This window comes from Ruditapes philippinarum, unplaced genomic scaffold (assembly GCF_026571515.1).
Source record: "Ruditapes philippinarum isolate M1 unplaced genomic scaffold, ASM2657151v2 ctg1473_1_1_1_1, whole genome shotgun sequence".
NCBI lineage: Eukaryota > Metazoa > Mollusca > Bivalvia > Venerida > Veneridae > Ruditapes > Ruditapes philippinarum.
In genome coordinates, this window is record NW_026859905.1 from 148,003 (window position 1) to 171,806 (window position 23,804).

General features: G+C 36.7%; 2 protein-coding genes across 2 annotated transcripts in view; one reads left to right on the plus strand and one right to left on the minus strand.

The window, feature by feature from the left end:
- LOC132758256 (tRNA (uracil-5-)-methyltransferase homolog A-like) overlaps positions 1 to 23,804 on the plus strand; it is a 193,563-nt gene that overhangs the window by 71,466 nt on the left and 98,293 nt on the right. The window lies entirely within an intron of this gene.
- Positions 772 to 14,953, minus strand: LOC132758243 (uncharacterized). Its single transcript, XM_060749799.1, is given in 9 exon segments — positions 772 to 3,768; positions 3,771 to 4,179; positions 4,262 to 4,536; positions 4,696 to 5,084; positions 5,282 to 5,468; positions 8,928 to 9,023; positions 9,593 to 9,691; positions 10,769 to 10,918; positions 14,668 to 14,953. Coding segments are annotated over 9 exon segments (3,159 nt in total). The 3' UTR covers positions 772 to 2,500.

A 23,804-nucleotide genomic window follows, 5' to 3' on the forward strand; every position in this document is an offset into this window, starting at 1 on the left:
ACGTAAATAAGAATAAAGTTAATTTTGTAAATTATAAATTTTTTTGAGAGACAAACTGTTTACATACAAGGTTAACAAACAAAAAGGTTAAAATGTAATAAATTAAATTTAAACATAAAAGGAAATTCAACGGTTTAACCCTAAAGGGAGGGTATATTTTAATTTCTCCCTAAAAAAACCACTTTTCCCAATTAAAATAATTAACGGAAAGCTAGATGGAACTTTTCCATGGAAATTTTTTAGCTGGTAAAGGACGCAAACTAATGGGTTTTCGGCCAGGTTGGTCCAGACCCCGGGCCTGGCCACCCCATTCGATCGGGTATCTTTTTGCTTAAACCCATCAATAGGAAATATAGGAAAAGGGGGGATTTACGGGGACTTGCAGGAGGTTTCCCAATCCATTTAAACCAATTACTTGGTTTTGCATAAATGGTTTCATTTAATTTTGTTATCCCGGGTTAAAACAAACACATTTTTAATATAAAGACAGATCCAAAGGCATATTTTTTAAAAATTCCCGTGGAAATTAATTTTTTATTTAAAAAAATAAAAATACGGGGTTACTTTTTAAAGAAAATTAATATCTAACATTTGTTAGTTTGTTTTAGTGAACCTTATATTGGGGACAAAATTAAAACCGAAGTTTTTAAAAGAACTCTAACTCTTGAAAATAAGGGCCCATTTTTGAACTTAAAAAATTTTTGGTTCCTACTAAAAGGAATTCATTGAAATAGGGCCTTTCGGGAAATAATGTCAGATCATTTTCAAGACCCATAACTCTGACATGGATATTGAATTGGTAATTGACTTTTGTGAATTGAGAAAAATTTTGGTAAAAGTTAATTAGTTTTGCATGCATCATTAATCTTTCAAAAACAAACTACTGATGGTATTTATTTGAAACTTAATTCATATTTTTTTTAAATTATGATTGGTGTCATAAACTCTGACAAGTTGTTTTTACTCATCTGAGCACAAAGTGTTCACAGATGAGCATTTGTGATGTCATGTTGTCTGTTCTACACCATTCCTCATTATCCACAACACTAAAACCCCTTTGTAAATTTTAACTTCATTGGCTTTGTCAGTGACAGGGGTGTCAACAAGTCTAAATTTAAAATCCTGAAAAAGCCGGGGGTTTGGGAAAAATTGAATTTCAGCATTTTAAGATGCACTAGAAACAATTTCTCCAGACACTTCACCAATATTTTTTAAATGTATTTGTCATAATTTTTTGCCATTTTCACTCTGACCAAGTCACATCATTTTTTTCCTCTGACAGTACAGTCTATAACCTTTTATCGTATGTGTTGCATTTAAGAGTTATAAAAGTTGAGTGTAAACAATAAAAGATAAAACAACTTAAAACAAGCACATAATTTTAATTATATATAAAAGGAGAAAATATATCATTTGCTCTCATTTTCAACCAAAAACTTTTCTAGATGTCCAACTTATACATGTTGACACTATAAAGATACAAACAGTTCATACTTGTAAAGATTCTCAACAGTTATCAGTACATGATGAAATTAAATTTTGACCTTACAGCATCCATTCAAGTATATAAACTTTGTGTGATGATTTTGATTCTTATGGTTTAAAGTTAAATTTACTGATGAACTGCTACTTAAATATTATATATTTTCTATAAGTGATCTCCTTCATAAGCAGCTCTTGATTTCTTAACATAAATTGAAACGGTTTCAAAAGCTCTTTTTTTTGTCATAACTGGTTTCTGTGCTATCTGGTCTTTATTTATTATTGGTTCAAACACCTAGACCATCTTACCACCTTTATTTAACAGTAGTTTAACAAATTTAAGTAAAATGTAAAGTTCAATTCTGCAGCAATGAAAAACACGTCTTGTCAGTTCACTTACCCGGCATGGAACAGAAATCTCCGGAATTTTGAGAGCGCGGGAAGAGATTTTAAGTGAAAGGACACCTAAATAACGGAAAGTGCAGTCAATCCATGACTGCAACATTCCCCCAACTTTATCTTTTTAGGCGGTAACCACACCCCCAAAAAATAAACCTCAGTCCCCCTAAATCATAAAGCATCCACCCAGAGATAACGAAATGATGTGATTTTCTATTTGTCCTACGTATAAAACTATTAAAACAATATTAACAAAAATTTAAAATTATACACACCTAAAACATCTTAAAATGGAGTCAGCAAGTAAGTGCTCCCACTTCCACATCCTCAGTTTTTCTTAAAATCCTCATATGATGTTAATCATATAACAATCATATAATATATAGTATTTACACAAAGAATGTGCGTTAAAACAATATAACCACATTTTACATAAAACCACACAAAGTATGTGAACTGCTCAGATAAAATTAACCTCAGATAAAATGAATTATTCACAAACCACACAAAGTATGTGTATTGATCCAATATAAGATAAAAATATGACACAAAATATGTGCTATTTTCTAAACCCTGGAATTACAATCAAATTGAGCATAACATAAAGTATATGTTAGCTCTAATACCAGTACAAACGTCTGGCATTTTCAACAGTTGTTCTAAGTATTTGTTCCTTAGAACAACCCCTCACCCTAGCTACAGCAGTGGCTGTCATTCCTATAAATGAAGGAGATGACCATCTGTATTGATGCCCGTGAGGAAAGTACGGAGCATCTGACTCTAGCAAGAGTTTCTTCTCCTCAATCCTTTGTAAAGCAATTCTGGCACCTTCTCCAAAATCTTCCTTTGACACCATGTAGCTGTACCCAAAATATGTATTGGGGAAGTACCCCAACCATAAATCAACATCGTCCATGGTGCCACTGAAACAATGAAGATGAATCTTCTGCCTTCTTGGTACAACGGCCTTACATCGATAAAACATATTGTATAAAGCCCTTGTACTTGACTGATGGGGCTCCAGTCTGAAATGAAGTATAAGCACAAAATCCGGATGTTTGGTGATTAGGGTCAGTACATCATGAAAAATACTACGTTGAGAAATTAGATGGTCCTTTGTACCATCTAATCCAATTTCTCCCAACCCTACAACATCACACTCCATCAGTACCTTTTTCAGTTTTTCCACTGCCCCCTGACTAGTGACTTTGCTAGGGTGAAGGCCAACCACCGACACAACACCTTCTTTTTTAAGGTTATCCACCTCGGTTTTTGATGGGTAACTGTCAGGATCACAAAATACCGCAACAGCCCCCTCGACCTCAACAGCATCCGCTTCTTTAAAGGGTTTAATCTCTGTCAATGCCCTCTGATAACTCATGGGCCTGATTCTAGCCATTCGACACAGACGATCCAAATGAAAATGGGAATCGACTGCGCCTGGCCTAGGTATTTGGGGATCTTCCACCTCTTTTTCTTCCTCCTCACCACCTTCCTCCACCTCCATGTCTACATGTTCCTTCTGCCATGACCTTTTTGGAGAAATCCCCTCCTCCTCTTCATCTGATAACTCCTTATAGAGTGTATCAGCGATGGCATACCAGAGTTCGGTACGATCCTCTAAATCTTCTGTACCGACACAGACATCCAAATGCTCTACAGAAGTACTGCGAGAAGCCACACCTAATCCTGTAGAAGTACTACAAGATTCTTTTGCCGACTCATCAGTTGGACGATCTTCAGATACAATTACTTCCCGCCTTCCATCAGCATTTCTTTCTACTGTCAAATGTGGCAAAGAATGCCACACCGGAGTTTCTGGAGCTGATGAAGGAGGCGTCGGACATCTTTCTCGTAACAGATGCCGCAGTTCTGGAAGACCGAACCTCTCCATAAACTCATGATGAGCCCTTTCTCCAAGAAGGCCAACAACTTTGCTAACACCCGGTAGTAAAATATACCACCAGGACTGTTAAGAGGAATGCACGTCAACCTCACAGGAGCTACCAGACCAAGTACTCTGACAATCCTCATGGCAACATCATCTGACCATTCATCAGCCGTACAATCCTCCAAGTCACTCAAACAACCAGAGTTATTCAAGAAATCCACAAGGTCCATGATGTTCGTTTGTGGGCCTACCAAACTTCTAGCTAAATACCAGAGCGCTTCTATTCGTATTGAAACTCTGGTATCCACTCCTCCTTCCTCAGCTGCTAAGGCAGTTGGATAATGATATCCGAAAATGTGCCCCTTTTTATAAAAAAATTGCCTTTGCACCAGGGAATAGAACAAGGCCTAAATTTCTTTGCCTTCCTACCCCTGATGTTGTAGAGTCCTTGCAAGTAACAAGGGACCTCGGAACAGCTGGTGCCTCAACCGGCTTCTTGCAAGTAACAATTAGCCTTCGGGGTTGTCTCTCGGCAGCCTTTTCAACTTCTTTTTCTGTCCTTTCTACTGGCCTGGTATTATTACTCCTTGCAGGCTCCTTCGCTCTCTTTATACCCTCGCAAGTAACAAGGGCATATGTCCTGTTTTCAAGTCCTCCAGCACCCTTGCAAGTAACAAGGGGCTGCTTCTTCTGAGGCTGCTCCTCCTGGACGATTCGTCGTTCCTGGGCCTGCACTGGTTGCTCTTTTCTACTCTCAGCAACGGCTGTTCTTTTTTAAGTAACAAAAGAACGGGGCTTACTACAGTCCCTACCATAATGACCCCACTCCCTGCAGTTCCAGCAACCCTCACCATATCAGACTTTTTTCTCCTCCCAACGTATTGGAGAGAACTTCCTCTTCCTAGTCACTTATGACCATTCACCATCAGAAGAACTAGCAGGAATGGTCTCAGCTGCCATATCCTTGGGTTTGGGCCTTCCTGTGTGGCTATACGCCCATTGAGGTATTGTACCAATGTGCCTCTCTATCCAACCATCAGAGGCGTACCCAAACCCCATTTTGTAGCAGAAACCTGCTACATCTGACAACCATTTTTGGTTGTCCAGATCTTTGGCCAGAGCTACTTGCCCTAGCAAGATCTGTCTCTGTCTATATTCAGACAGTTGACTGAGCAGCAACTCCTCCACCAACTGCTCCGGATCCACCAACTCTCCCGCCTCCGTCTTTGTTTCAAATTGTTCAATCTTAGACATAATTCCAACTAGAACAGCAAGTTGTATGCAAAAAGTAAAGTTTTCCTTGACTTTTATTCTGAAAAGATAAAATAAAAACATGGTTAGTCACATAAGTAATGTGATACCAGTTCAGATGAACACACCATGCGCTTACAAAGCGCAACTCTCATTTTTATTTAAACGATTACTCCTCCGAGTCTTACATGTAAGTAACTTGCCATTAAGGCTCAAAGTAATCATTACATGCAGATAAAAATAGACATTTGTAATTACCTGTACTTCAAAGAGCGAAATTTCTTGTCGCACTGCAGGCCAGTGAATGAATATCCTTTTTCCCTCATGCCTTCAGCAATCTTTTTCCAAACTTCATAGGCCTTGAAAAGAGAGTTGTTGAACATCTGTTGGTGCTCAGAATACAACGAGATCAGTAGCAGAACCTCCTCATGTCTCCAATTAACAGCTGAAATTATTCAATTGAAATCAATCTTGTGGAACAGCAGCATATGATAACTTTTCCAAACAAGTCATATGATATCATCTGTAGTGAACCAACTTATAACTAAAGTAAACAAAAAAAATATTATCCTGGACATTATGTACTTTTAGACAGTCACACTTCTGTAATAATATGCAAGCTTATGTTTGCCTTTAACTGCTGTATACAGAGTACCTTTTATTCTGTGTGTATCTTTACTCGATTTGAACCAATCTTATGCAATGAAAAAAGCTGCCTTGTTATAAATGAAATGATGAACTAAACAAATGTTAATCATGCTTTATGACATTTTTTTTTACAGATTCTCTTTGTTCAGTTCAACTGAGCAGGTACATCTGTACATAAAAGGGAGAGCTGTACTAGGGCTCATCTGTCTTAAGCTGTTTCATGAATATACAACACTCAACTTAACCTGTATGGTTGGCCATCATCACCAAAAATAATTAAATTTAGCTGCAGTAAAAAATATTTTTTGTTTCCAAACATTTAAAAAGATATTAAACTGTGGCTTTTAAAATTTTTTTAAGCTCCCCGCAAAAAAACAAAAAAGGGTTTTCAAAAGAAACCCTTTTCTTGGGGTTCATCAAAAGGACCCAAAACGGATTTTGAAAAACCGTCTAAATCCAATGCAAAAGGGTTTAATAAAAATTCAAGAACCCGATGGGCTGAAAGGGTTGGGAAAAACCCCCTTGCTTTCTTTTAAAAATGCAAAAACTGAAGGGGGATATAAATTTCCCTTCCCTTTCCACACATTTAATTTTTAGTTCCCAAAAATTTTATGTTCAAATTTTTCTTTTGGGTTTGGGGTTACTTCCCAAAATCAATTTTCTTAACATTTTCCCAATTTTTTTTAAACAAGGGACATTGGACAGCCCTTTAAAATTTTGGGGCATAACATTCTGCAAGTGCTTGAGCAATTTGCAATGAGACTGATACCTTTTAACTGTGTTCTCCGACAGGAAAAATGATTTCATCTTAATCACAGCCTTCATAATTTCAAATAGAATCATTGCTTTAGAGAGTTAAAGTTGAATATGCCATTGTACAAGGTTTGGATGTCTTAATCTTGACAGCATTTCAATTATTTTTTTGATAATATTTGTTTGTGCTGTTTTCCCTTTCTTCCCATTGATAATTTCTTAACTGCCACATCTGTGCCAAGCCTTATCCTTTATAAAATTCCATTTCCATGATATCCAAAATCCATTTCCATGATATCCAAAATCCATTTTCCTAATATCAGATATTTTCTATTCCATGATATTCCATTTCCATAATATCAAAAATTAAAAATATGCTACTAAATTTGATAAATACTAAAGAAACTATTATATATCTCCACAATTATTAAGCCCACCTGTTCCAAAGCAGACCTAAAAGCATGCTAATTAAAAAATAATAGAAATTATAGGATATTGTCCCTTTCCAAAATTGGGGTTTTTCTGAACAATAATGTCAGCCATATTCTGAAGAGAGTAAATCCATACCTTAAAGTTTAATATATTTAAAACATAAATTAATTCTTTAAAATATTTCTAAAAAATAGAGTTGCACCATTCGATTGTCAGCGGCCTACACTCTTGTTCCCCCAAAATTTTAGGCTAGACTTCTAAATACTTTTCTGAGATGTATCCGACTCATTATTTAAAAATAAGGAAACGGCTTTTGACACAGCCAAAATAAACATTTCATTACCAATGTCAAAGGGAAGTGCCACTTTTTTTTCGCACGGGGAAAAACCAGGGGGTGTCCTTGGCCCAAAAGACTTGATATGCAAAAATTTTACCGTTGGGGTGGGGGGAACATTTAAAATGGGGGAGATAGACCTGGTTTTCTCTTTGTTTTTTCTATTTTCAAAAAGGCTAAATCTTTAACCCTTTTCCTTTGGCACAACCCAAAACAATCTTTGGCAGAATAAAAACCCATTTCAAATTTTCCGCGTTTGAAAAATTTTCAAAAAAACACCTTATTTTCCCCATTTCAGTTGGGCCCCCAATTTATTTTAAAAAAACAAAATTTGTATTTTTTCAATATTTTTCCCTCCCAAAATGCAGAAATTTTCAAACTTTTGGGTTTATTTTTCCCCTTTCCCGAACACCTTAAATACATTTTAGGGGGTGCAAGTCTTTCCCCCTTTTAAAACCACTGGTCCATCCCAGGGCAAAATATTTTTCCCCAGAAACATTTTTTTTTGACCTCACGAAAAATCTTGCCCCAAAAACCCCAAAAAAACCAGCCATCCTCCCAAAAACCCATATGCCTTTTGTTGAAGGATTGCTGTTTTACCACAAACTCAAACTTTCTGGTTCCTCCTCCCCTTTCAGTTTCCTTTTTGGGCCCTTCTACCCTTTTCCAGGGGATTGTTTGGGTTTTTTAAAATTTTAAAACCTTTTTTTAAAATTTTTCCAAAAAAATTCAGAAATTTTTCTTAGGAAATTTTTTTAAGATTGAAATTTCCCCAAAATTTTTCTTTTAGTCTTTCCAGTGTGGGGAAACCCGAGGTTGGGGAAGGGGAAAATGTTTGCCCCTGTGACCCCAAAAAGGCCCTTTCCCGTTATTTTTTCCAAAAGGGGAAAAATTTTCCCAAAGGGGAAAATAACTCAAAATTTAAGTATGAAAACATCTTGTAGCAGTTACATCCCTTATACAGTTATATCCAGTATTCTGCTAAAATGATAATGCCTTATTGACTTAAACAATAAGACACATTATTTTTAACTACAAAAATTAAAGCTAAGGTATAAAAAAAGATGGGATGTTACTAAAAATAGAAATTTTGTTACTAATTATAGTCCAGTTTTGGTCATTAACCAAAATTAATTGGCAGTGTTCCAGAATTGTTGATTATTACAATTACAGTTATTATTAATAAGAAAAAATATTGTAAATAGAGCAAGCGTTTATAATCTGTTTATTTTCATTGTTGAATTGTCCAATTTCGTCTTGTAGCAGGGTTGTATTGTTGTTCGTTAGTTTAAGGGTTCATAGGTAGGTGAGATCGGTTCCGGTACGTTAAATAAGTAGATGTTGTCTTCTGTTGGTACTCTGGGTTTATGCAGCCATTTTTTAGTTCCTGGTTTGACTCTAAAACATAGGAGTGGATGTCGAGTAAAGTCTTCTTAGGTGTTTCTAGGTCATTTTTTGTTTCTCTCTTTTCCGCTATTTCGAATTCTCTGTTCATAAATTGATGTATTTTCTTTAAATTTAAAATAAAGATTACAAAAAATAAACATTTTTTTCTCATATTTCTTGCATGCTGTTACATTGCTTTGTATGGTCATAATCTACAAAGTTTTCGATCAACTGATTTGAGCCAGTCTATCATTAACTCGTAAGTCATCCAGGCCTACTTATTGTTTCTGTATGTAACAGGAAGTTTTTCAGGTTTAATTCTATTGCAGCATCTGAGTTTGGTGAACTTGCCTATCACAAGACGTTTAAGTTTCTCACCAGTCATTGAAGCACATAATGCTATGGTAATTCTTTCTTTAGAGCGCTTCCCACCGGCCAGCTCATCTCCTGCAATTGATAATTTAAACATAAAGACTTACAACAACAAAATTTATTACATGTGTGTAAAAAATGAATTTGATTTTATAACATTATAAATTTAGTGTTGTTTTGGCCATAGAACAAGAACTTATTCATAGTCGGGCTGTTTTCTGCACGCAAGATGGTTGTGGCTTTCTCAAAAGGTGATAACAACTTGATCAGACCTTCAGCAAGGTATTGTTCATCAAAGGTAAGACAGTATGATCTCAGATTTTTACATGTAGTCTTGTTAATGTTAAGTTTGTTGTCTCTTGCAATGGCAAGGATAGCAGCCAATTGCTCTGAGAGGTGTTGTAACATCGACAGACTACTGTTCCACCTTGTTGGAACATCATTTATCAATTTGTGTCCAATGAGCCCTGCTGACCCTGGGGTATCAGAGTATATAAGCATCTGCTTTTCTAGGAGGCAATCATTCAGACAAGTAGACTGATGAAAAAGAGTAACCATTTTGTGAGCTTTTCAAAGGAGCTGAGATACTTCTGGAATTTTTAATGCATGCTGGACGGCCAAATTCAGATGATGACCATAACAACCAAACCGTGTCCACCCTAGCAGTTCCAGAGCTTTCTTCTCATTGGCAGCATTGTCTGTGACCACAGTTGGGACTGGAATACTCCACTCTGACACAGTGTCTGAAAGTAAACAGAAAAAAAAATGAAGCTTAACACTCCTCACTGCCAGGCACCCTATACCTTTTTTGGCATATGACCTTAAAGTATTATAGTCATTTGTGGCAAGTTATTTGAAATTCTGCCAAGTAATGACAGAGTTACAGCCCATACAAGCATATCCGGATTAACGCACATACATCAAACTGCCACTGTGACAGCTGTGTCCAGCTCTCCTCAAGCAGGCTCGACAAAATCACCTTCAACAATCTTAAGTAACTTGCCATTAAGGCTCAAAGTAATCATTACATGCAGATAAAAATAGACATTTGTAATTACCTGTACTTCAAAGAGCGAAATTTCTCTTGTCGCACTGCAGGCCAGTGAATGAATATCCTTTTTCCCTCATGCCTTCAGCAATCTTTTTCCAAACTTAATAGGCCTTGAAAAGATAGTTGTTGAACATCTGCTGCGTGCTCAGAATACAATGAGATAAGTAGCAGAACCTCCTTGTGTCTCCAATTAACAGCTGAAATTATTCAAATGAAATCAATCTTGTGGAACAGCAGCATATGAAAACTTTTCCAAACAAGTCATATGATATCATCTGTAGTGAACAAACTTATAACTAAAGTAAACAAAAAAATATTTATCCTGGACATTATGTTACTTTAAGACAGTCACACTTCTGTAATAATATGCAGGCTTGTGTTTGCCTTAAACGGCTGTATACAGAGTACCTTTTATTCTGTGTGTATCTTTACTCGATTTAAACCAATCCTATGCAATAAAAAGAAGCTGCCTTGTTATAAATGAAATGATGAACTAAACAAATGTTAATCATGCTTTGTGACATTTTTATGCCCCCACCATTCCAAAAGACTTAACTTTGATTCCCTTTCATCTCTGTTAAATACCTTTCCACTTCTTGGTTTTATAATTGAGTTTTTTCTAATACCAGTAACTACTGCATCATCAAACCATTTGTCCATGTCCAAACATTTAATTTTTCTTAATTTTAGTTTCTTCTCGGAGTATATAAGCAGGCTGCTTTTCTAGGAGGCAATCATTTAGAGTAGTAGACTCATGAAAAAGAGTTACCATTTTGTGAGCTTTTCAAAGGAGCCGAATTCAAACGATGACCATAACAACCAAACCGTGTCCACACTAGCAGTACCAGAGCTTTCTTCTCATTGGCAGCATAATCTGTGACCACAGTTGGGACTGGAATACTCCACTCTGACACAGTCTCTGAAAGTAAACAAAAAAAAAAAACAATGCACCTTAACACTTTCACTGCCAGGCACTCATTAGATACAGTTCTACATAATGCCAGACATTTCTTTAGGAAAAATTCTCAAAAATGTCATACCCTAATATTATAAGTCCCCTACCGGTTTAACCGGATGAACATTTGATTTCTGATTATAACAAAATGGCTAGAAATAACTTGAGTTTGCTTTGGCCTATTGATACCAAACTTGGTGTATGGATCGCTTATATCAATAGGCAGCTTGGGATTGCTACCCAGGTGTCTGTTATCAAGGTCAAGGCCACTGTTTCTGCTCAGTAACTTGAGTTTGCTTTGGCCTATTGACGCCAAACTTGGTGAATGGATAGGTTATATCAACAGGCAGCTTTGGATTGCTATCCTGGTGTCTGTGATCAAGGTCAAGGTCACTGTTACTAAAAATAGAAATTCAGTTTCTACTCAATAACTTGAGTTTGCTTTGGCCTAATGACACCAAACTTGATGAATGGGTAGCTTATATCAAGAGGCAGCTTGGGATTGCTACCCAGGTGTCTGTGATCAAGGTTAATGTACATGTATTTAGTTTTCATGTTATAACTTGAGTTTGCTTTGACCTTTTGACACCAAACTTGCTGAGTGGCAGCTTTGGATTGCCACTAAGATATCTTGGATCAAGTTCAAGGTCATTTGCTTACAATAGAATTTTCAGCTTCTACTCAATAACTTCAGTGCTTTTTGACCTATTGATTGCTGTCACATCAAAACTTGGTCGTTGAAAACCTGGTTTTCGTCGCATTGCGGCGCTTCTTGTTCCGTAATGCTTTTATGTGGCTATTTTCTTTTGCGTGGCTAAAAAGAACAATAGAGAGAACAATAGAGTAGCCACATAATTACTGTCCTGTGAGAACGTACGTCCGTCCGTCACAAAACTTGTCCGGACTACTCCTCATAAACTACTGGTGCAATTTCATCCAAACTTTACAGGAATGATCAGTACCAAGTCTAGTTGTGCATATTGTCAGCATTTTCCGGTTCAATGATTTCTGTCAGAGTTATGGCCCTTTAATAATTTTTAATTTTAAAGTTTGTCCGGACTACTTCTCTTATACCACTAATGCAATTTCAATGAAACTTTACAGGATTGATCTGTAGCTCAAGTCCTTGCGGATATTGCACGGGTTTTCCGGTTGAATGATTTTTGGCCGAGTTATGGCCCTTTCATAAAAAGGTTTCTTTTTCTGTGTGTTGCCAGATACACAAAAGCTTGTCCGGACTACTCCTCATAAACTACTGGTGCAATTTCATCCAAACTTTACAGGAATGATCAGTACCAAGTCTAGTTGTGCATATTGTCAGCATTTTCCGGTTCAATGATTTTTAGCTCGACTTTTCTATGAAAAGGGGAGCTATCCTACTCGCCCCGGCGTCGGCGTCGGCGTTGGCGTCACACCTTGGTTAAGTTTTTCGTACCACCCCACTTTATTTCAGAAGTATTACAAGTATGGCTTTGAAACTTACCATACTTGTTCACCATCATAACCTCCATCTACAGACAAGAGTACATAACTCTGTCAAGGTTTTTGACAGAATTATGGCCCTTTTTTGACTTAGAAAGTGTATTGAGCTTGGTTAAGTTTTTTGTACCACCTCACTTTATTTCAAAACCATTGGAGGTATTGCTTTGAAACTGACCATACTTGTTTACCATCACGACCTTCATCAACAGACAAGAGGACATAACTCTGTCAAGGTTTTTGACAGAATTATGCCCCTTTTTGACTTAGAAAATACATTGAATATGGGTAAAATCCACTTATTGCCTTAACCCTTTGAGATATTGCTTTGAAACTTTTAATGCTATTTCACATCATTACCCCCATCTGTACGCAAGAGAAGGTAACTCTGTCAAGGATTTGTTTTAAAAATTAAGGCCTTTTATCGACTTAGAATCTTGGTTAAGTTTTTAGTACCAGTCCACTTTTTGACTGAACTGTTTGAGATATTAATTTGAAAGTTGGAATACTTGTTTACAATCATGATTCCCAAACATGTCCAGGAGAAGGTAATTCTGTCAAAGATTTTATTTGAATTATGGCCCTTAACTGTCAATGTTTTGTATTATAGGCAAGCACTAAAAAACTTAAAAAATCTAAAAAAATTCATTCCTATCCACTTGTTCACTTTACCATAAATTATGTCATAATAAAATAATTCTTCACTAAATATCTTAATGCTCATGGCCATTGTTCACTTTAAAAATACAGAGATTCTTGTATTGCCTTTTACTGCAAAAACTTTTTTTATTGGCAAGCAATAAAAAAGTTGAGCGCGCTGTCTTACGGACAGCTCTTGTTGTTTGAGTTATGGCCCTTTAATAATTTTTACTTTTAAAGTTTGTCCGGACTACTTCTCTTATACCACTAATGCAATTTCAATTAAACTTTACAGGATGGATCTGTAGCTCAAGTCCTTGCGCATATTGCACGGGTTTTCCGGTTGAATGATTTTTGGCTGAGTTATGGCCCTTTGATAAAAAGGTGTTTTTTTCTGTGTGTTGCCAGATACGCAAAAGCTTGTCCGGACTACTCCTCATAAACTACTGGTGCAATTTTATCCAAACTTTACAGGATTGATCAGTAGCAAGTTTAGTTGTGCACTGTCCGTCTGTCTGTCCGTCTGTCACAAAATTTGTCCCAACATGAAATTGGCCAAAATGAGGCGACACATGTGATTACTGATCGCTCTTGTTAACTACATAAATTAAAGCTAAGGTATAAAAAAAGATGGGATGTTACAAAAAATAGAAATTTTGTTACTAATTATAGTCCAGTTTTGGTCATTAACCAAAATTAATTGGCAGTGTTCCAGAATTGTTGATTATTACAATTACAGTTATTATTAATAAGAAAAAATATTATAAATAGAGCAAGCGTTTATAATCTGTTTATTTTCATTGTTGAACTGTCCAATTTCGTCTTGTAGCAGGGTTGTATTGTTGTTCGTTAGTTTAAGGGTTCATAGGTAGGTGAGATCGGTTCCTGTACGTTAAATAAGTAGATGTTCTCTTCTGTTGGTACTCTGGGTTTATGCAGCCATTTTTTAGTTCCTGGTTTGACTCTAAACATAGGAGTGGATGTCGAGTAAGTCTTCTTAGGTGTTTCTAGGTCATTTTTTGTTTCTCTCTTTTCCGCTATTTCGAATTCTCTGTTCATAAATTGATGTATTTTCTTTAAATTTAAAATAAAAATTACAAAAAATAAACATTTTTTTCTCATATTTCTTGCATGCTGTTACATTGCTTTGTATGGTCATAATCTACAAAGTTTTCGATCAACTGATTTGAGCCAGTCTATCATTAACTCGTAAGTCATCCAGGCCTACTTATTGTTTCTGTATGTAACAGGAAGTTTTTCAGGTTTAATTCTATTGCAGCATCTGAGTTTGGTGGATTTGCCTATCACAAGAGGTTTAAGTTTCTCACCAGTCATTGAAGCACATAATGCTACGGTAATTCTTTCTTAAGAGCACTTCCCACCAGCTAGCTCATCTCCTGCAATTGATAATTTAAACATAAAGACTTACAACAACAAAATTTATTACATGTGTGTAAAAAATGAATTTGATTTTATAACATTATAAATTTAGTGTTGTTTTGGCCATAGAACAAGAACTTTATTCATAGTCAGGCTGTTTTCTGCACGCAAGATGGTTGTGGCTTTCTCAAAAGGTGATAACAAGTTGATCAGACCTTCAGCAAGGTTTTGTTCATCAAAGGTAAGACAGTATGATCTCAGATTATTACATGTAGTCTTGTTAATGTTAAGTTTGTTGTCTCTTGCAATTGCCAGGATAGCAGCCAATTGCTCTGAGAGGCGTTGTAACATCGACAGACTACTGTTCCACCTAGTTGGAACATCATTTATCAATTTGTGTCCAATGAGCCCTGCTGACCCTGGGGTATCAGAGTATATAAGCATCTGCTTTTCTAGGAGGCAATCATTCAGACAAGTAGACTGATGAAAAAGAGTAACCATTTTGTGAGCTTTTCAACGGAGCTGAGATACTTCTGGAATTTCTAATGCATGCTGGACGGCCAAATTCAGACGATGACCATAACAACCAAACCGTGTCCACACTAGCAGTTCCAGAGCTTTCTTCTCATTGGCAGCATTGTCTGTGACCATAGTTGGCACTGATATACTCCACTCTGACACAGTTTCTGAAAGTAAACAGAAAAACAAAACAATGAAGCTTAACACTTTCACTGCCAGGCACCCTATACCTTTTTTGGCATATGACCTTAAAGTATTATAGTCATTTGTGGCAAGTTATTTGAAATTCTGCCAAGTAATGACAGAGTTACAGCCCATACAAGCATATCCGGATTAACGCACATACATCAAACTGCCACTGTGACAGCTGTGTCCAGCTCTCCTCAAGCAGGCTCGACAAAATCACCTTCAACAATCTTAAGTAACTTGCCATTAAGGCTCAAAGTAATCATTACATGCAGATAAAAATAGACATTTGTAATTACCTGTACTTCAAAGAGCGAAATTTCTTGTCGCACTGCAGGCCAGTGAATGAATATCCTTTTTCCCTCATGCCTTCAGCAATCTTTTTCCAAACTTAATAGGCCTTGAAAAGATAGTTGTTGAACATCTGCTGGTGCTCAGAATACAATGAGATAAGTAGCAGAACCTCCTTGTGTCTCCAATTAACAGCTGAAATTATTCAAATGAAATCAATCTTGTGGAACAGCAGCATATGAAAACTTTTCCAAACAAGTCATATGATATCATCTGTAGTGAACAAACTTATAACTAAAGTAAACAAAAAAATATTATCCTGGACATTATGTACTTTAAGACAGTCACACTTCTGTAATAATATGCAAGCTTATGTTTGCCTTAAACTGCTGTATACAGAGTACCTTTTATTCTGTGTGTATCTTTACTCGATTTGAACCAATCCTATGCAATAAAAAAAAGCTGCCTTGTTATAAATGAAATGATGAACTAAACAAATGTTAATCATGCTTTGTGACATTTTTATGCCCCCACCATTCCAAAAGACTTAACTTTGATTCCCTTTCATCTCTGTTAAATACCTTTCCACTTCTTGGTTTATAATTGAGTTTTTACTAATACCAGTAACTACTGCATCATCAAACCATTTGTCCATGTCCAAACATTTAATTTTCTTAATTTTAGTTCTTCTCGGAGTATATAAGCAGGCTGCTTTTCTAGGAGGCAATCATTTAGAGTAGTAGACTCATGAAAAAGAGTTACCATTTTGTGAGCTTTTCAAAGGAGCCGAATTCAAACGATGACCATAACAACCAAACCGTGTCCACACTAGCAGTACCAGAGCTTTCTTCTCATTGGCAGCATAATCTGTGACCACAGTTGGGACTGGAATACTCCACTCTGACACAGTCTCTGAAAGTAAACAAAAAAAAAACAATGCACCTTAACACTTTCACTGCCAGGCACTCATTAGATACAGTTCTACATAATGCCAGACATTTCTTTAGGAAAAATTCTCAAAAATGTCATACCCTAATATTATAAGTCCCCTACCGGTTTAACCGGATGAACATTTGATTTCTGATTATAACAAAATGGCTAGAAATTGCTTGTAGAATACATAATTGAATATATAAATACATAAAACAAATGTTACTCTGTAATTATACCCCCGCACAACGAAGTTGTAAGGGGGGTATACCGAAATCAGCTTGTCCGGACGGCCTGTCCGGACGTCTCCCTGTCCGTCCGTCGGTTTTTCCTTGTCCGCCCAATAACTTGAGATTCCTTTGGCCCAGAGTCTACATATTTGGCATGGAGGTTAGTCATGATTAGTAGATGACCCCAATTGATTTTGGGGTCACTGGGTCAAAGGTCAAGGCCACAGGGGCCTTGACTTTAAAAAGCTTGACTGCCCAATAACTTGAGATTCCATTGGCCCACAGTCTTCATATTTGGCATGGAGGTAATTCATGATTAGTAGATGACCCCTATTGATTTTGAGGTCACTGGGTCAAAGGTCAAGGTCAAAGGGGCCCTGACTAAAAAAACCTTGTCCGCCCAATAACTTGAGATTCTTTTGACCCACAGTCTTGATATTTGCCATGGAGGTATTGGTAAGTCATGTGTTGATGACCCCTATTGATTTTGGGGTCACTGGGTCAAAGGTCAAGGTCACAGGGGCCTGACTTTTAAAAGCTTGTCCACCCAATAACTTGAGATTCCTTTAGCCCACAATCTTCATATTTGGCATGGAGGTTAGTCATGATTAGTATAAACCCCTATTGATTTTTGGGTCACTGGGTCAAAGGTCACAGGGACCATGACTTAAAAATTCTTGTCCGCCCAATAACTTGAGATTCCTTTGACCCAGTCTTCCTATTTGGCATGGAGGTTAGTCATGATTAGTAGATGACCCCTATTGATTTTGAGGTCACTGGGTCAAAGGTCAAGGTCACAGTGGCCTAAAAAAAAGCTTGTCCGCCCAAAAACTTGAGATTCCTTTGACCCACAGTCTTCATATTTGGCATGGAGGTTAGTCATGATTAGTAGATGACCCCTATTGATTTTGAGGTCACTGGGTCAAAGGTCAATGTCACAGGGGCCTTGACTAAAAAAACTTGATTTTAAAATTTTCACATTTGAAGCATGGAGAATACATATCTTAGCAATGCACTGGCTTAGTAACCTCAGATTTGGCAGGGTGGTTGTCCTTAAGTTTAGTTCTAAATGGCCACTGACAAAGTGGTATGCGGGGGGGGGGTATTCACGCCATGACAGAAGCATTTCTAGTTATTTGTGTATTTTACAAGAAAAAAATACAAAACAAGTAACAATGGACAATTGCAGTTTACGGCTGTTTGCAAAAGCATTTTGTCATACTAAATATTTTTGAGTACATATGAACTTTAGTTTAGTTAGAATAGTCCCAAATGGTTGACTACATTTACCCTGGCAGATCTGTATTCCTTGTATGTATGAAACACGCCTCCATGGTCGAGGGGTTAGAGTCGATGACTTCTAATCCAGTTACCTCTCTGGCGTGGGTTGGATCCCCGGGAGATGCTATAGTAGTTTAGCATGGAGGAAGGTAGTCTAGTACTGGTGTAACTCTCCAGGAATGATGGTTATGAAACTATCCGCCTATATGACTGAAATACTGTTGGGGAAAAAGTGTAAAATGAAACAAACAAACAATGTATGAAACACTTCAAAACAAGGTACAATACACAAGGCAACATCACAGTCAACACAATAGGTTTGGCGGCTAATGCGTGGTCTCAGACTACCACACACTTTGCAGTCTGGTTTGTATATTTCTTTGAAAAATGCCTTTCCTTTAGCCTGATGAACGCATTTGCAATAGCTCTTGTGGGTAACGAAGAATTATCTTGAGGGAAGAGTTGGCCTGGTTAGATCTGATGGCGCTTGTTTGACTTTGTGGAGGTTAAGGCCCTGTTTGAGTTGTATCTGCTGGACGTTTCCATCATTTGAAGTGTGGGTGATTTCCGTAGCATCCCTTGCATTTATGTGCGTAGGAGCATCCAAAGCATCTAAGTCCCCTGTTGAATTTATGACAGGTTTGTCTTGACTGGCCCATTTGTGGGCCATTGGAGAGAAAGGGCTGTCTCTGATTAAGTGCCTTTATATATAATTCATGGTGAATCGAGTCCCAAGCTAATGGATGACTTTGACGTAACTGGCGGAATTGATTGTTGTAATAGTGCCAGTTACCTCTAGCTTTAGATATTGTTCTTATAGTATTACTGTACTGGGCGAGAGGTTCAGTAGACTCAGGAAAACCTTTGTTTATAGACAGAGGCAAAAATAGCAAACAGATCCGTCTATTGTTCAGTTGATAGAAACTTCCCAGGCTGAAGAGGGGTTACGGCTTGAACGCCTGCCTTAGTGACCGTAATGTTGAGTAATTCATCCTGTTTGTTGAACACAGATGATAAATCAACAAATTCATTTGCCCATATTTTTTCCTTAACTTTTAAAGATACTGTTGCATGTAAAGGGATAGATGGCGAAGAATGAAGTGAAAGGTTCCCAGAAATACCAGTACCTATATGACCATGTTGATGGTCAAAGTTAGAAGCTGAATTTGGCATCTCGGGCTGTGGCAATTCCAGAACCGGCAAATTTTGAGAAGCATTTGTGTCCGTCTTGTCTTTCCCCAAAATGTCTTGAATTTTTTTTATCAACTATTGCCTCCAGCTTGGTTGACAATGTGTCAACTATTTCTCCGATTTGGTCGGCATCCATAGAATTTGTTGTGGGTTGAGGTGCAGAGGGGCGTGGTGATTCCTTGTTTCTTGTGTTATGGTGGGTACTAGTTACTGTAGCCACAGCATTGTTATTTGATTCCATGACAGACGTTGCCATATTGTCAGTTTGTTTCTGTTTTTTGTTTCCTCCCCGTTTAGTCGAAGTTGTGACCCTTTTCCTAGATGGCATTTTTGTTCCTGAAATTTAAGTATATATATAAACTTTAATGGAAGTAAAACATCATGTGCATTATATGATCACCTAATGAGGAATGCAAGCCACATCTTAATTAAAGTGATATATAAACTTTAAATTTGATAATATGTTCAGGTGATTGAAACTGTAAATAGCTTTAATTAACATTGCCTGTGAAGTAATGAAAACAGCCATTAAATTTGGACGTCATGTAACTTGATATAAATTCCATTTCTGACTTATATAAATATAAGTATTAAAATAGATAATGAATACATAATGATTAATCACTTAAAATATGTACAGTAAAGACTGTTTACAGTGACCTTCGATGGGAGAAAAGAAAAAAGGTCATTATAGACAGGGAGTCACTGTGGACAGTCTCTATATAATTCGGATATATGAACATATCATACCAATATTTTGTTGAAAAGCAGGATAGTACCATACTAAGGGTTTAAGTTAAAATTGCATGTATAATTGGTTAAGATTATAAACTACACCATAACATTAGTATCTAAAAGTTACATATTCATTAAAATGTAATTTATATTGATAAATCTGTTTGTAAAAAAATGTTTAATTTCAATTTTACTAATGAGATGTTACTGTAGAGACATTTAATTTTGTATAATCAACCTGTTTACTTCACGGAGATCAATGTATTAATAAAACATTAGATACAAATCTCCACATAATTTCTACAGATAAGTGCTCCGAAAAAAATTAACAATCGAGGTTTCAAACATAACCACACCTTTAAGACGTTTGGCATTGTTTATCTTTACTCGCCAAAACACCGCAGCAATTATGTATATGCATGTGTCTTTAATCATTTTATCAATGATTGGTCAATGCAAACTGCCGTAGATACAACGCGCGTTCTGATTCGTCAATCGCATGAATACATAATGAGAAAGATAAACATAGTGAACTCTTGCCTTGCGGCGTGTATTGAAATTTGTTGATGTTGACACGCGTTCTTAATTAGCGGATTAACGGTAATTGGTTGTTATTGAGAGGTAAACAAATTATTAACAGACCTAGCGGCGTAAATAAGTATGACGGAAAATTATAAAAATCGGGCGATTGAAGCAAAGTCGCTGATTCGAACGCGACTTCTTCGCCTAAGTCGTCACCTAGTTCAAGCCATGCTCCCCTTGCAAAAGTCGCTGTTCACGGCTCAAATATCGTAACGGGTGACTAAATCATGGTCGTTGTACGGACTAGACAGGGAGTCGCTACATACAGACCATTTATATAGTAAATACTGTTCGGCGCACCTAACTATGGTCACTATAGACAGAACGTCGCTATATACAGGGGGTCGCTAAGACAGTCTTTACTGTACATACAGTCTCGGTCTCGCCTCGGTCAATATTAATTTTTTCAGTACATATCACATCATATTCAACAGCTAAAAAGTCCATATTTGTATATTATAATATACATGTATATGGAAAATATAATTCCAAAAGAAGCTGGCAAAACAACAAAATAAACAACTATAAACACGGGACATATAAATGAAGCTGCCACAAAGCCAAATATATCGGTATAAAATCTATAAGCAGTAAATGAACCAGTCATATCCCAAGGACAGCGATCTCATTAAAGTCCAAAGACTAGCATAAAGGCTATTTATGTATTGTCCAAGATCAGGGTTACAATCACAGGATAGGTCGAACTCGTTAGGGAACAAGGGGAAAACAACACATGATTTGAATGAAAATCGGGCATTTATTTAAAATGCCATAAACTAGCATTATTTATACTAAATACACAAATAGATTTAATAACATAGTTTAATAAAAGATTCCCCGAAAGGAACTAACTGGGAGGCAAAAACCGCCCTTACAAAGAATCAAGATGTAATAACATAAGACCTGATGTATTAACAAGAAAACAAAAGAGACTAGATCAATTTTAGAACAGGAATAAGTAAAAAAGCATGTATCATATTTTCATGGACCCTGATCTTGGCAACATTTGAAAGAGGTGATGGAGTTGGAGTAGGTGGTTTTATTTTTTGGTGTAAACCGCCATGAACCGCAAGAATGCTGTTGTCCATGACTCAACTTTTGTTATTTTCTTTGTGTGGGAGGTCTGGTTTATGGTGAGATTTGAATGCTGGTCAACTTGTAAAGAAAATGTTGGCATTTGATGAGAGTGTGATGATGGCAGAAGATGTGCCATGTCAACAAACTTGTTGCGCCATATAGCCTTACAAACAGATTTTTTTACTTGACTAATAATGGGTGTACCAATTGGCTTGGCGAACTGAACCCCATTACCTGTTAGTAAGTCCTGGCTATGTTGCGTGATGACATTATGAACATTTGGCATAAATGAAATGTCATCTTCATCAGATTCTGACTCAGATGATGAGTCGCTTCCTACTGAAATTCCTGGCAAAGCACTTGAACATGGCTGTGGAGATTCTGCTTGTTGGTTTTGAGTTCCCTCATCTAGTTCTTGTGGTGGCAAAACTTCCACTTGCTCAGGACTTAAGCTTTCATCTGTTAGTTCCCTTGAGGTAACATTCGCACTTCTGGACCGCTTCTGTTTCTTTTGTGGACGTTTTTTGTCCACCACTGTTGAATTTGCACGTTTCGATGGTGAGTTTCCAGGAACGGTTGCGCAACAGGAACAGGAAGCTGTTGTCGATGTCTTTTTCCTGTTAGGTTTCATCTGAAAAAAGATGTATTTTTTATGAAATTGTGATAAACCTACCAGTTACATAAACCATGACCAAAGTGTAATGTAACTTTAAACTAAACATACATGTACTGTAAACTAAGACATGTATGTAAACTGAGCATGACGTGTAAACTAAATCATACATACATGTATCAGCCTAATTGTGATGTGTCAACTAAATCACATAGACATACAAGTACTGTAAACTAAGACATGTATGTAGACTGAGCATGATGTGTAAACTAAATCATGCAAACATGTACCCGCCTTAGTGTGATGTGTAAACTAAATCACACTAAAATGACTGTCAGCTTAGACATTTAATCTGTTCAAGCATGATGTATAAACTAAATCATGCAGATATGTACTGTAAAAGAAGACATGTGATTATAACGAATAAAACTTCATATACTGTGAAGTAAAACTTGTATTCAGTAAATCCGCCAACATATTTTAATTAATATAAGATGCATCTTCAGCTTGAAGTTGAACACATACTTGAATCAAGCACCAATGCCATATAAACACCGGAATTCAGCCTGTGCAAGACATGTACACTGAGCATAATGTAAACTAATTCATGTAATCTGTGTGAAAGTGATGTGTAAACTAAATCACTGCCACATTTATATCAAATAAATATGTAGAACCACTAAAACTGAAGTGGGAACTTTATAAAATCACATGTGACAAAATTATCATCAATAATCATCATATGTTAATCTCACAATTATGTACTATAACAAAAGGGTTCAATTTGAACCATGAATTTCAAACATGGATAAGATAATATGCATGTATAGTATATACGTATCTTATGACTTAGTCTGGCAGATTGAACCCTTCAAGACGGCGACCACAGCAGCTTTGATATTGCTCATAAGGCGGACCTGACCTTGTGTTGATAAGTGACATCCATCATCAGCAAAGTTCTGTTGCTTGCATGTATCCGACCAAAAACCTTTCATTCTCCATAGATATGACCGTTTATGTATTGTGTGATTGAGCATGTTCAAAAGAAGATAATTAAGTTCATCTACCCGTGAATTGTACCAATCCAAATCCACTTGATGTTTCGTTGGTACTTTAGGTTGTAGCCTATGTTAAACTTGTAAAACGATGACCTTTTTAACTCCTATGACAAACAATAGTGTGTCTACTAAATCCACAATGCTCCTAGCTACGCTTCTGGGTGTAACATGTTGTTGACATAAATCGTTCGTCCCAATGATCAGCACAACGAAATCCGGGCTGATATCTTTTACAACCTCCAGATTGTTCCTAATTTTGTGAACAGAGGATCCGGGAAAGCCAGAATATTGAATGAGTGGATTGCCTTGTATTTTTAAATCATATCAAAAAGAGTTATTAAAACGAATAAAGTGTCGAAACCTTTTCACAAAGGAATGACCAAACAGTTGTACTTTAAGAGCCGTGGATTGTGATGTTACGGAAGTCATATTCGTATTTCAAGTTCCAGCCGGATTTCCTTTGTTCGAAATGTTTGCTAAACATGTCACAATATAACCCAAATCCTGGTTTAATTACGGGTCGCCGTCCTAACAGTTTAGATCCTTATGATAACTTATTCACTTAAGTAAAATAATACATATAATTTAACCTTTTTCTCGAAGAATAACTTACGAAAAACGTTATTTTTTCTTTAAAAAATTGGCAACAAAACAATGTA